General features: G+C 42.8%; 1 protein-coding gene across 1 annotated transcript in view; it reads right to left on the bottom strand.

The window, feature by feature from the left end:
• ADAMTS2 (ADAM metallopeptidase with thrombospondin type 1 motif 2) overlaps window positions 1-12,632 on the bottom strand; it is a gene marked incomplete at its 5' end in the record, with an annotated part of 181,132 nt that overhangs the window by 109,613 nt on the left and 58,887 nt on the right. The window contains 1 exon segment of the mRNA XM_082063720.1: window positions 4,477-4,636. Within this exon segment, the coding sequence (XP_081919846.1) occupies window positions 4,477-4,636 (160 nt within the window).

Here is a 12,632-nt window from a genome sequence, read left to right as displayed (position 1 = left end):
GTTTCTGTTTCTCATCAGTCAAGCAATACAATAAAACTCAGAGCAGTGTATTTAGACAATGATTTTGAGAGAGAAGGCAAACCTTAAGGAAGTTTTAGTATAATCATTTCCTCTCAGTTGATCAACGTAACAGACACAGTAATTTAGCTGGGGAAATGTGATATTAAAGCTTACAAGCCTGATAATCAGATTGTCTTCAGAGACCAAAATCAAGCTGGTTTTCCAGACCTCACCATAACCATTAATTAAAGACTTACCATCTCTTCACTTAACATCTGAAGAACATTTAAGCAAAAACCCAGAAGTTTCAAGAGAGGGAGGAAAAAAACAACCAAACAAAAAAACACCACACAAAAAGCCACCACACTCCTCCAGCTTGACCATTTAATTCTAGTTCTATCTAGGAAGATTTACTGCTGTCAAGCAACGTTTCTCATCTTTTTAATAAGGAATTCAACTGGAAACATTAAAATATTTTCAATATGCTTATTTTTATCTCGAGGAAGATAAATTATTATATGCACATAAGTAGTAAAACCAGCTGCCAACAAAAATAGGGTTTATTCCCACCATACCTACAATACATCAACCACTACATGAAAATATTTCTCTTTCCAAAACAATTAGCCTAATCGGTAGCGAGCTCGCACAGGCTTTCACAGTAATACTCTGCTATAGATTATTACTTGCCTAGAATATGATGCTTACATTTTTCCACTACATTAACAAATAGCATTTTTGAGAGGGGAAAACCAGGTAGAAATATTACACCCTTTACTCTGTGATTCTCGCAAACACCAGATAATCCCCCACCAGTCCAAACACAATGAGTCAGGCTGCCAAAACAAGTATTTACTTTTCTCAATATTCTGATAGTGTTTTAGGTAAACACAAAAGCGAGCCTGGTACAGCCTGAAATCAGACAGCGCTCTGCCGCTGGTTTCACACCCGCTCACATTCCACTTCTCAAAACCCAGCACGTCAGCAGAAGCTTCCTAAAAGAAGATGTATACCTAGATCTCCCCAGGTCCCAAGGGGTTGTGGGGTTTGTTTGTTCTTATTTTTTAAACAGACGGAATTAAATCTTATTTTCCCTTACTATAATATAAAAGATAGACAAGAACCTATGGAAAAAGCTAGAAAAACCATGTGGTCATGTCCACATCACTGTACCTGTTGGCACAATCTAGAATCTACGTCCACTGTTGGGAAAATGCATGTTTTTCTTCATGCCTGACTCCAGCCTCACAACCAGTCGGTGTGTATTCCATCAGGCCCAGTTGTCTGCTGGGGAAGATCAGCTGCCCATCAGCTTCAGAGATGTCTCTCTGCTGTCCTGCAGCTTCATGTTGGAGCGCTCTGCCTGCGCAGCCATGGGGACACACACGTCAACTCGGGTTACCGAGATACACCAAATCACCAGCCACAATAACTGCATTTAGGAGCCCACGTCCCCCTGTAGATTCACTATAACTAAAGTTAGAGCAAGTTTGGCCCCAAGACCAAACAAGATCAAACAAGACCAAACAAGACCACCTGCTCAGGCAGCATGTTGGGCACAAAGAGCTCTTCATTCTTGTGAGGAGATGGGAGGCAGAGCCCCCAGCACTGCACAGCCCACGGGCTCCCCAACAGTGGCATCTGAATGGCCCCACGGCTGCAGGACTAAATCCCAAAGTTCTTGCACCACACAAGGGCTGGCGCGACCACTGCCCAGCGCAAGCCGAAAGTCCTTGAAACAACGACTGACCCACCGAGCTCCAAGTTCATGGAGCTTTCAGTTCCTTCACCTCCTGTTTCACTGCGGAGAGAACAGTTTGTCCTAGTTTTTGTGAAAAGAGTACTAGAGAGAGGAATGTTTAGAAGGAATTCGTATCTTTCTATCCAAAGACAAACATTCAAAAATTATGACTCACAATCCTCTCCCAAATCACGGGATTAAATTAACATATCACGGGATTTTGAAAGATGCTCTCTTCAAAGTTAGGGAATACTATTTACTTTGTGTTGCTCATTACTTGAAAATATTTACACAATCAAAAACCACAAAGTTTTTATCAACAATTAAAAAAGCCAAAAGCTCACCTAGAGGAAAAAAAAGTCATCACATATTCATAAGATTCCTGGAGGCCAGACCATTAAAAGCAGTCCAAGTGTTATAATTCATCACATGTAAATTTATGGGACTTGGAAACAACGCAGTTGTCTCCAGGGACAGCGGAAGACAGGGAGTGCTCTTGGTTAACCTTTTTGTTTTTAGTCACGGCATGATGAAATTGCCCTATTAAGTATTTCCTAAATAGGGCCATTGATTAGTTTAGAGCACTATGGAAACATGCAGCGCAGCATTCTTATCAACTCCCAGTCACTAAATATTTTGACATTAGTTACCGAAACCGGGTGCATTCTGGAAAAAGACAAACTGGAAAATAAAATTACAGTTTTTAAAAACGTGTCCTTTCCCAGACTGCTGCCCAGAGCAAATCGGGAGTGAGAAGTCAGGTTCAACAAAAAGTAGAGGAGACCAGGTCAGTTTTGTAGTGGCTGTTCCAGTTTTTTTGTTGATGGTAAACTGAATTTTATGGGAAAAACAACCCGTATGGTATAGTGGGTTTTTTCCCCCAAATAAAAACTAACCTTTAATCAATTTTACGAACCAAAAGATGCTGGATGGAAGGGAAGATTTCTACTCAGCGCATTTGTTCCTTATTTTAAAATTTGCAACACGAAAAATCACAACTATTCCTACCTGTCCCCAACACCTGCTGTTGCAGACACGGCCAGCGCTGCCTCAGCCTGGCCTGCATGAGTTCAGCCTTTTGAATCCCCCAGTGCCGGCTCCTGGCTATTACTGCTCTGTGCCTTTGTACCAGAGCCTGCAAACTTCAGTCCTTAGATGAGCAGAGATGAGGTGACAGACAGAGAACTCCGGTGGCATCGCACTCCGCATGTCACTTTCCTGCTGGTCACGGCGGGCAGCCCACGAGCAGCTGCATCTCAGAGGTGTTTTCAGACAGAGCTTCCTCCAGCAGGTACCGCATGCCAATAACTGGAGCTGATCTACAATGTATGTTTTTCTGTATACCAGACTCCTACTCCTGAGAAATATTTACCATCCAAAACCCAAAATACTGCCATAAGGTGTGAATAAAATCAAGTCTCTTTTGTTTAAGAGCAAACACAGTGACTGGCTGATATTTTCCAACACCGCAATTATTTTATAAACATCTACTAACAGAGTAAACTCCACCCTACGATTTTAGGATTGTGGCACTTGGACTCCTGAGTCCCCCAGTTCTGCTCCAGAACAAGCACAGAGGCAACCGGCAGAGCCCAACACTGCACTGCATCAGTCACAAAATTCATGGGTCATTTTGATGGCCAAAGTGGAAAAGCAAATTTAGTTGAATGTTATTGCTTGCTTTCTTTTTTCTCCCTGTTCCAACTGGAACATTGAGAAATTTATACTGTTCATTTGGCCCTAATTTCAGTGCCTCCCCTCTGTGACTATGTGTTCCTTCAAGTGGTTTCTGGGATTGCTAGAGGCAGGAGTGATGGTAGAGTTTTTGCAACAGGTACCATACTCTCTGTCTTTTGAAAATGATTAAGATAGCACAGCAGAGGGATGGGGACCACTGGGGAGACTTCTACAGAGGACAGTCTGACACACTGTATTATACTTGAAAATGTATTATAATGCAATAAGATAATACTAGGGTATAAGTTGCAAATAACTCTGCAGTTTGGTACCCACATTTGGAACAAAAAAGCAGCTATTCTGTTGTTTCCACTCAGACGACCCAGTTAATCTCAGTGTTAACATCAGCTGTCAAAACATCCACTTACCAGATTTGCATTTCTTATTTATTCAGTAAAAAAGGTCCAACATCCAAGTAATTACCAGAGAAAGAGAAAATACTACATAGAATGAGGGTTTATGTTTAGCTCCTGTTATTCCATCACTGTCTTTCACTTACTTGGTACATTAAATTCCACACTTAGAAACATAAATAAATCAAGGAAGTTGGGGTTCATATTTGAAGATACCATCATTTCCCTGTTGGGATTAAATGCAGCCCAATGAAGACACCATCAATGAGAAGCCTATGTACCACATCAGCCTTGGTGTCCTTGCTGCAAAACGGCCCTTGCAAAGCCAGCACTGCTGCCTGTCCCCTCTGCACCACTGCTCCACCCACCATCCCCTTCTTCTGCTCAGCCCGGGGGCTCAGTGGGACACAAGGCCAAGGAAACTCTTTAAAGCAAACACAGTTCCACCATCCTGGAGACGGTTTGGCTGCTGCAATGCTTGCTTGCCCCAAAAAAAGAGTTCAACCCCTTCCCTACCTTTTCATCCACAAAGGGAGAAGAAATTTCCATTTTCAAGGATAAAAAAGCCAGAGATAGCAGATCATGTTGGCTACATGCCTTTACCTACACTTTATACATCAGCTGGCATTAACACCTCTGCCTTACCTTCATACAGGGTATCCACGTTCTCCATAGGGAGCCGCTTCTTGGCAGCTGCTCTGCGATAGACCACGTGCGTCCTGCCACCTCCCTCCTCCTCCTCCTGGGCCCCCTTCTCCAGAGGTTCAATGAAGAACTCGTCCTTGTCTGTGCGGATCATGCCAGCCTGCAGCGACAGGGCAGAGATCGAACGGTTTGCGTTACTGCACATACAGCAGACGTTGTGAGTAAACAGTTACAATATGCTTAAGCACACTTTAGTGCTCTCCGAAGAACAATTAGGATGCAGACAGGGAACCAGGTGAATTCTTTATTAGAGCAAAACGAAGCATCATTTCCCCAACTTGACAGGAAAGGACAAAAGGTACAATCCTGAACCAAAGACACTTCTCCTCGAACCACACGTGTAAAGTACAGGTCTAAGAATCTGTCTAGGAAATACACTCTCCATTAGAAACCAGCTACACTGAAAGGGACTATGGCCTCAGCTATCTGTCAGCCCCAGATCGCTCCAGTGTTTACTATCTCTGCTAAATAAAGGATCAATTTAGTGCCAAAAGCTGGTCCTGATGCGCAGTTCAACAGTCAAAAACACATAGTTGGCCTTTCTGTTCAGAAGCAAGACGGAAAAGTACTACATCTTACAGACAGGCAACTAAGCTTTGTGGCTGTTTCCCCTTTGACATAAAGGAGTCCCCTGACAAAACACACTTTGAAGAACCAGCCACAGCTAGTCGAACAAAGGTGTCAGCAGTGCATCGCTGACAGAGGAAAACTTATTCAGACTGGACTTCTACAGAGCACCTCAAAGGAACATCACTCAAGCAGTTCTCACTGTGTTCAGGGGAAACCCTCACAAAGACTGAAAACTTTAAAAAGGATTTTCAGCATCTTCATGCAGGCGAAACAACTTGTGCCCCTGGGCCACCTGCATTTGTCACAGCAGAGGTCACAGCAGGCAGAGCTGCCTTGCAGAGATGGTTGGCTTGAATACATTTTTCTGCCTATGTTTGCACATCTGTGTTTGACAACTCTAATGAACTCGAAACTTGTAAACAGAAAGTCTTACTATCAACGTGAAAGAAATTGTTTATTATTGGGAGAAACCCTGGATCCAACTTCAGGAACTCTTTCAACACACTCTTTCCCACTCTGCCCACTGATGACCCTGGAGCCACTGGACTTTCAAACTGGGCACATGAGAACATTTTCACACTGTGACACACTTTGTCTTGGTATCTGAGCTTCTGGGGGCCTAAACTTTCTGCTGGGTGAAGCCTCACCTCAGGCTGCCAGAAGAACCACTTCGGCTCCTTTGAACCCAGTATCTCCTAAACATTCCTTTCATGTCCCAGCACTGAAGCTCTCATACAATGTATATTTTTCTTCTGCAAGCAGCAAACTATATTCCTACTGCTATAAATACAGTATGTTCTTTGGTTCCCTCCTTGGAAAAATGTCAGGTTCATTTGTCATGTCTTAACTTACATTAGGCAAGATTTCCAGTCCCAGATTTCATACATATAATGTATACAAAAACAGATTGAAGGGGAAGGATTAAAGCAGCAAAATTATATCGAAGCAATTTAAACTGATGCCATCCTGCCTGTATAGAGGAAACTGAATTTGAAATCCTGTCCTGTTTCTTCTTATCTAATTTAGATTCTACATCAGACACAGAAAAGGTGAGACAGGCTCAGCAGCTCAAGGAAGCTGAGACAACCACGAAAATAAGTGCTGAACCCAAAGGGACAGTAGCTGATCTTTTACTGTAAAGAGGAGTACATGAGAAATTCACAATTGATGTTATCCTCCTATTGATGCATATTTTAATTGTATATGCACACACTTATTCTGGATATTAAATAAATATATCCAGAAATTTTAAAGTCTTTTATGAGAAATGCACAAGTAAAGATGAAGAAGGAACAAGCATTCGCGTGCTCGACTGAACAGAGTATGATGCACACACCACACATACACCCAGGAGAAATACACAGAGAGCTTGACTGGCAGGTGAATATGATTCTGCTTTTTTCAAGTAACCTACATGTTTGTGCACATGTTCTTATGTATTTCTGGATTTATTAAACTATTAACTAAGCAGCCGATGCCTGATCTTAGTTTAATACACAGCCCTTACATCAGGAGGTGGGGGAAATGCTGCTGTATGTGGCAGCTGGGAAATTTAGATCTTCTAAGAAAACTAGCAGATAGGCAACTTTTGCAATCAGTAGTTGAACTGATTAGACAGAAGAACAACTTTTATAGGTGAACTTTAGCTTCCAGGGCATGGTGGCCTTTTGGAAAAGAAAACATCTGGTCAGAGTGAAGATCCGCCCCAAGAAGATGAAGGCGACACCCTGGGACAGACTATAAAACTGAACACAACACATATTCGAATGCTGGTTCCCAAGACATAAAACCAGCGGTCAAACACTGACATTTCCTGCAGATCATTGTGCCTGGTGCTGGTTTTTGTGTGTGCAGGGGAATTCACGTGGCACTGAATGCTGCCAAAGAGCCGGCCACCCATCAGGTGCTGTTATTTCACACTCCGTTTCTCGGACAGACACACCGCGCTGTACATCGCCCATGGCAGCATCCTCCCTCGTTCTGCTGGAGTGTGGAGAGGAGGGAATTTAACCTTCAAAACATGGCTGAGTATTTCTTTTCTTATTTTAATCTTGGACTAAAATAACTTGGTCTCTTACACTGGAAATTCTCTTCTCCTTTAGTAATGAGAAACGCATCAATTATTTTTGGTCGGAATTATTAGGAGTGTGTGTTTGAACTGTAAAACAATTATGTGTTTTTATATATTGTATATCCTACACAGTCTTTGATTCGGCCAACATACTCTCATGAAATAAAATAAGAAAAAATGGCTGTTTAAGACTTCAAGAAGAAAATTCATTTAGACAGCAAGGCAGAGTTCCTACAGCAATCCACAGTTCAGGCCATCTGCCTAATAATATACCCACAGTTATAAATGATTCACTAAGAAATATGTGGGGCTCCTGAAAGTCTCCACCACACATTTCCTTGCTCCTTTGAGCAAGACATTTAACCTCTTTACTTCCATTTCTCCACCTCTGAACCAGCATAACAACAGTCTCGCAGGATAATTACAAGGGCTGATTTGTTATTTTTTTTGCCAAGTGCTTTGAACATGAAAAGCTCAAGATGAATTGCCTAATGTATTTTTTTTTTTCCGCTGCTACTCAGAACACCCTCAAAAAGCCACCATGAAAGAGAGATTGCTTTTAGTCATCAACTCAACACCAGCGTTGTGCGCAGCCAAGGAAGCAACACAAAGGCAGCGCGCCAGCAGCACAGCTTTGCTCATGGCCTTCACTCAGTCCTGTTCTTACCCACAGGTGCCACCGCCCTTGGGCCAGCATGTCATGTCAAGACCCCTGCCAGGTAATGACCAGGTTCCTTATGACAACAAAGAGCATTAAAGTTGCTGCAGTTTCCTGGAGAATGCCTCTGGATGACTAAAACAGAAATGCTGGATCGTCTGAGCAAATCTGTGCCTTCCTGTCAATAGAGGTTAGACTAGAAGGACTTCAGAAAATTCTTGAGCCATCATCTGGATGTTTACTCCAGGGAGTGGAGAAGCAGAATGAAGCCTTTCAATTATCAGTTTCCTCAAGTTCTGAGCAGAAGAACAGTATTTGTTTTAATGAACTAAGAGCTTAAGAGTAACTGCTAGTAACAGCGTTTTTCTATCCCCTACTGCTCACCGCCCGCCCTGGGGCAGCTGCGCCTCCAGGGGTACAGAGCAGCAGGGCCTCCCTGCAGCCACACACACGGGGTCACTCAGGAGCAGGTGAGGGACTGAGCGTCCGGAGTTCCAACTCTGGAAAAAACGTGGAGCTGTTACCTCTCGCCCTTCTCCTCTGGGACTTTTAACATGAAGCTATAGTGAATAGGGGAATATTGCTAAATAACAATGGCAGCAGCAACTGTGTGCTGTGACTACTAAAAAATACATGAATTAATTGAAAAAGTGTTTGCCTTTGGAACACACCAAACTATAGCAAATAGCCTATAATATTCCACTGTTTCCCAAAGCGGGACATCACCAGCCCTTCCTTCCAAGGATTTTTAGATCCCCGCTGCCAATTACTCAAGTCAAGCACTGCTTAATGCTCATTAAAGACCAGAGCAGAAGACAATCAAAAGGAAACTGTACTTCAGAGAATCAAAACCTCTGCTAAAGCCAGCAAGGCAGTTATTTGGAAGTGAAAGCCACCCAGGAAAAACCTGACAGGAAAGCAGAGTGACTGTCCTGCCTAATTAAGACAAGAATTACACTGATAAGCCACAAATGAGTCCATTGCAATACGCAGGGTTGGGGTTTACTGCTCCACTAATCTCTTTTGGGTGTAACGGGGCTCCTGCGCATCACTGAAGACCTGCTTCCAAGGACAACATCATCTACAGGCAATGGCCGCGTGGAACCTTCTCTACCACTTGAGCTTTACAAGGCAAGTCCACTGTGCCACCAGGTCACCAACTCCACATGGGGCTTTTTGCCTAGGGTCATTACACTAGTCCCATCCACCACAATGGAGACCTGCCCAGGAGACCTGCCCAGACTCTGCCACCACACCAAACAGCAGGTCTCCTCTCCAGTCTCCTCAACGGCCCCAACCCATCTTGCATCTCTAAAGACATTCTTTAAAAGTCTAATTTGACAGAAAAAACTGCCTGGCCTATTTAGATCTACAGAAAACTCCAGGTTTTAGAGCATTAGCTCCTGTGGATAATTAAATGTCTCGCTGGGTTTGCACTTCGTGAGCGACTTAATTGTCTCCTCATTCCCATTCCCATCACAGCTCCCTGTTCTAGGCTGTAATGAAGTAACCCATCTAGCTGCTGCTTCAGGACTCCAGAGTCTCAGCCCTTCCTATAACTGCAAGTTTAATTACTGTTCATTTTCTTCCTCATTAGTACAGCTTTACAAAGGTTCTCACTGCCATATAAAGGCAGATTTACTTTCCAATCTCCAAGCACAAAATACAGATAGGAAGCTAAAATTAAATGTGAACAAACCTGAAATTAATATTAAAAAAAAAAAAAATCCAAGTGTCTGCTTAGTTAATTAAATCAGTAACCTACAAAACCAGAGTGTTTCAGAAACTCTTAGATACGGTATTTCTGTATCTAGAGAGAGCTCTGCTTTTTCTTCTTAAAAGAGCAACCAGGCACATGACACACCTGTCTATCAACAAATCCTAAACACGGTCCTGAAGTTCAGGTGATTTTCTTGAGACCAAGGAGAGACTGAAACTGTCTGGTATTTAACCTCGGTGCATGGGTTGGGAGGCTGCACCCCCTGGGATGTCAATGAAGCCTCCAGAGGGGAATTTGCAATATGGGATCCTCCCAACAATCAATTCACAGAGAAGCAGAGAGAGATTTGCATTTCACTGGACAGTTGCCAAAAATACTCTGTAAATTACTTGAAAGAGAAAATATTTCTATTTGTAGGACAGCGCATGGGACAAGGTCTTATTCTATTTTCATACCAATGTGCTTGTACCCTAAATATACAACTAAGCTTGACCAAAACTAGCACTAGTATAGCACTTTCAGCAGTGAATTTGAAAGCAAATTCCAATATTTACTGTTATTTATGATCATTCTCTAGGTCTCAGAACCAGCGGAACATGCTGTTTCCAAACAGCAACTGATGTGTCCTCCCAGCACTGAGGTACGGAAATATTATTAGTTCAGTTACAGTTGAATGGACCTGATCCACCAGGAGCTCCAGTGGCTGCAGCGAGATCACCCACAAGACTGTGGCAGAACTAAGGACATAACACAGACCTTCCAAACTCATCCCTGCACACACGGGATCTCTCAACGTTTTCAATTCTGCAACATGTTCATTTCCAAACATGCAGTACATTGATTCAGGAACAGAGATGCTTTGCATTTTATTTTCATATAGTTTCATTCTTACAGATAATAATGCAAAAAAGTTTGCAGTTAAGTTGCTTTATTTTTACACATCCTCCAAAAATTTATGGGGGAAAATAATTATGTATACACATAGGAATGACATAGACTGACAGAGGCAGAGCCTGCTGGGTAACCCTATGAAAGCTGTGTGTTGCTTAGGGCCCCTATTTATCCTCTGCAGAATGGGGATAAGGTCCCATTTTTAACGCACTTTGAGATCTAGTTACAAAAAGCATCATGCAAGAGCTATTTGTACTAGGAGTGCTTTCATGATAGGCTGCTTTCATGCAGTCCTTGTGGCTCAAGGGAGGATGGATATTCAGCCATTCACACATCTATACACTTCCACTGCTACCAAAAATAAAAGTTTTGTCCCTGGAGCCCAGCTCCAGCGCCACACAATTGCAGGTGTGATTAATAATAGCAGTGGGACAAATTTGCAGCCGATATAACCTGAAGAGGACTGCATTACTTTATAGCAGATGGGAATGTGGACTGAAATCTTGCATTTGTATGGTATAACTCACTGGAGAAACTCAAAAGGGTTTTTTGTGGTTTATAAGACACACAATAGTGAGACAGACTGTGTCTCATTCTCACCGAACCATCAACAAAACAGACACAATTAAAGTGATTTCACAAAGCAATGCCAGCAGATTTCAAGACAAGCATCCTGGCCACACTGTCTGGCTTTTACCAGCAGACGACGCTGAAAATGTTGCTTCCAACTTCTCTGCCTTTACAAGAGAATCACCAAATTGTCAGTACTGTCACTCAGTGCCTGCCCAGGGCCAGCAGTGCAGGAGCCCAGGGACTGACCCTGAGCAGCACCTCCCTTAGTGAACCCCCTGCTTCTGCCCCCACAACCTGCCCCATCCCACCAGCTGCTCACCTCTGAAGCCCAGTGCATCGCAAGAGGTAAATCTCATTTTCAAAAGGTTTAGGTAATACACAAAAACATGGCTTTCTGCAAAATGAACCTCTGCAGCAAATAAGGAGTACAGCCTGAAAAAGCAGAACAGAGAGTTCAGAGCAGGCCAACTGAGAGCAGGCTTCCCCGCAGCTGCTGCGCAGGGACACAGCATCGCACCTTGGCCGGGTTGGCTTCCACCTTTTGGGTGCCACCAACAGCAGGAACCTCGTGTCCAAACGGTTCAGCTGCAAGAACTATTATGATTCTGTAGCTTTTTAAACAATGGTAAACAATGGAAGGCAGTGGTTATTTTAGCTAAAATAATGCTTAAGCAAGAACATTTTGGAAAGCGTCTAGGTTTGACGTCCACAGGTATGCGTAATTCCAAGTGGGAAAGAGGTGAGTTATTAAATAGCTGTTAAGAATGAAAATGATAAATGCGATAGATCTTGCAGACTCAGGGGATTGTAAACTTGATTGCTGTTGTTGCAAGCAAGGAATAGTAATTGCAGTTCCCTGCAATAGAGTTTCTCAATTTTAATCTTTCAGGGGGAAAAGCATGAATATCAAGTCCACGAATTTGCTAACAGCAAGATCCAAAAGGATTAACTTTCCCAATTTTAACACAAGGAACCATTTGAAATAAAACATTTCTGAGGTCACTGACAAAATGCATAGTTGAGTCCTACCCCCAGTAATAAAAATGAATTGACATTCTGCAAGAAAACAGAACCAGTCCAACTGGAAAGCTCTTCAGCTCAAACTCCCACAAAATGGGATGGTTGCTACACAAGTTTCTTTTCAAAAATATATTTGCTTAAGGCACAAATCACCACCCACTGAAGTCAACGGGTGTCACATGCATAAATCTCAAGGCCAGGATTCATAAATGGATTCATAAATATTAAAGCAGTTTAGTCTGACCTTCTGTATAAGACAGGCCAAAGACTTTCACCACAGCATCGCCGCAGCCTCCCAAAAACTCTTCATCCTGAATTCAGCAGAGCTGGATCAGATCCATTAATGGGTAGGAAACGGAGTCTCAGTCTTTGCTATGGTAAACAAGCCCAAAAGATCCAGACCACAAACTGGAGAAAACGGTTTACTATATTTTTAAAAGCTTAATATATTAAATTCATCCGAGTTGAAACTTGGCATTCAAAGTAATTTTAAATTATGTTACAGGAATCCAGAATCTTCCTTTTGCAAGATGTCACTGGAGGAATATTTCATATTCGCAAGGAGTGCAGGAGCTGCAGGGCCGCAGGGGCCG

The sequence above is a fragment of the Streptopelia decaocto genome (assembly GCF_964273445.1).
Source record: "Streptopelia decaocto genome assembly, chromosome: 12".
NCBI classification, from domain to species: Eukaryota; Metazoa; Chordata; class Aves; order Columbiformes; family Columbidae; genus Streptopelia; species Streptopelia decaocto.
The sequence above is the reverse complement of the archived record's forward strand: the minus strand, read 5'-3'. Positions and strand labels throughout refer to the sequence as shown.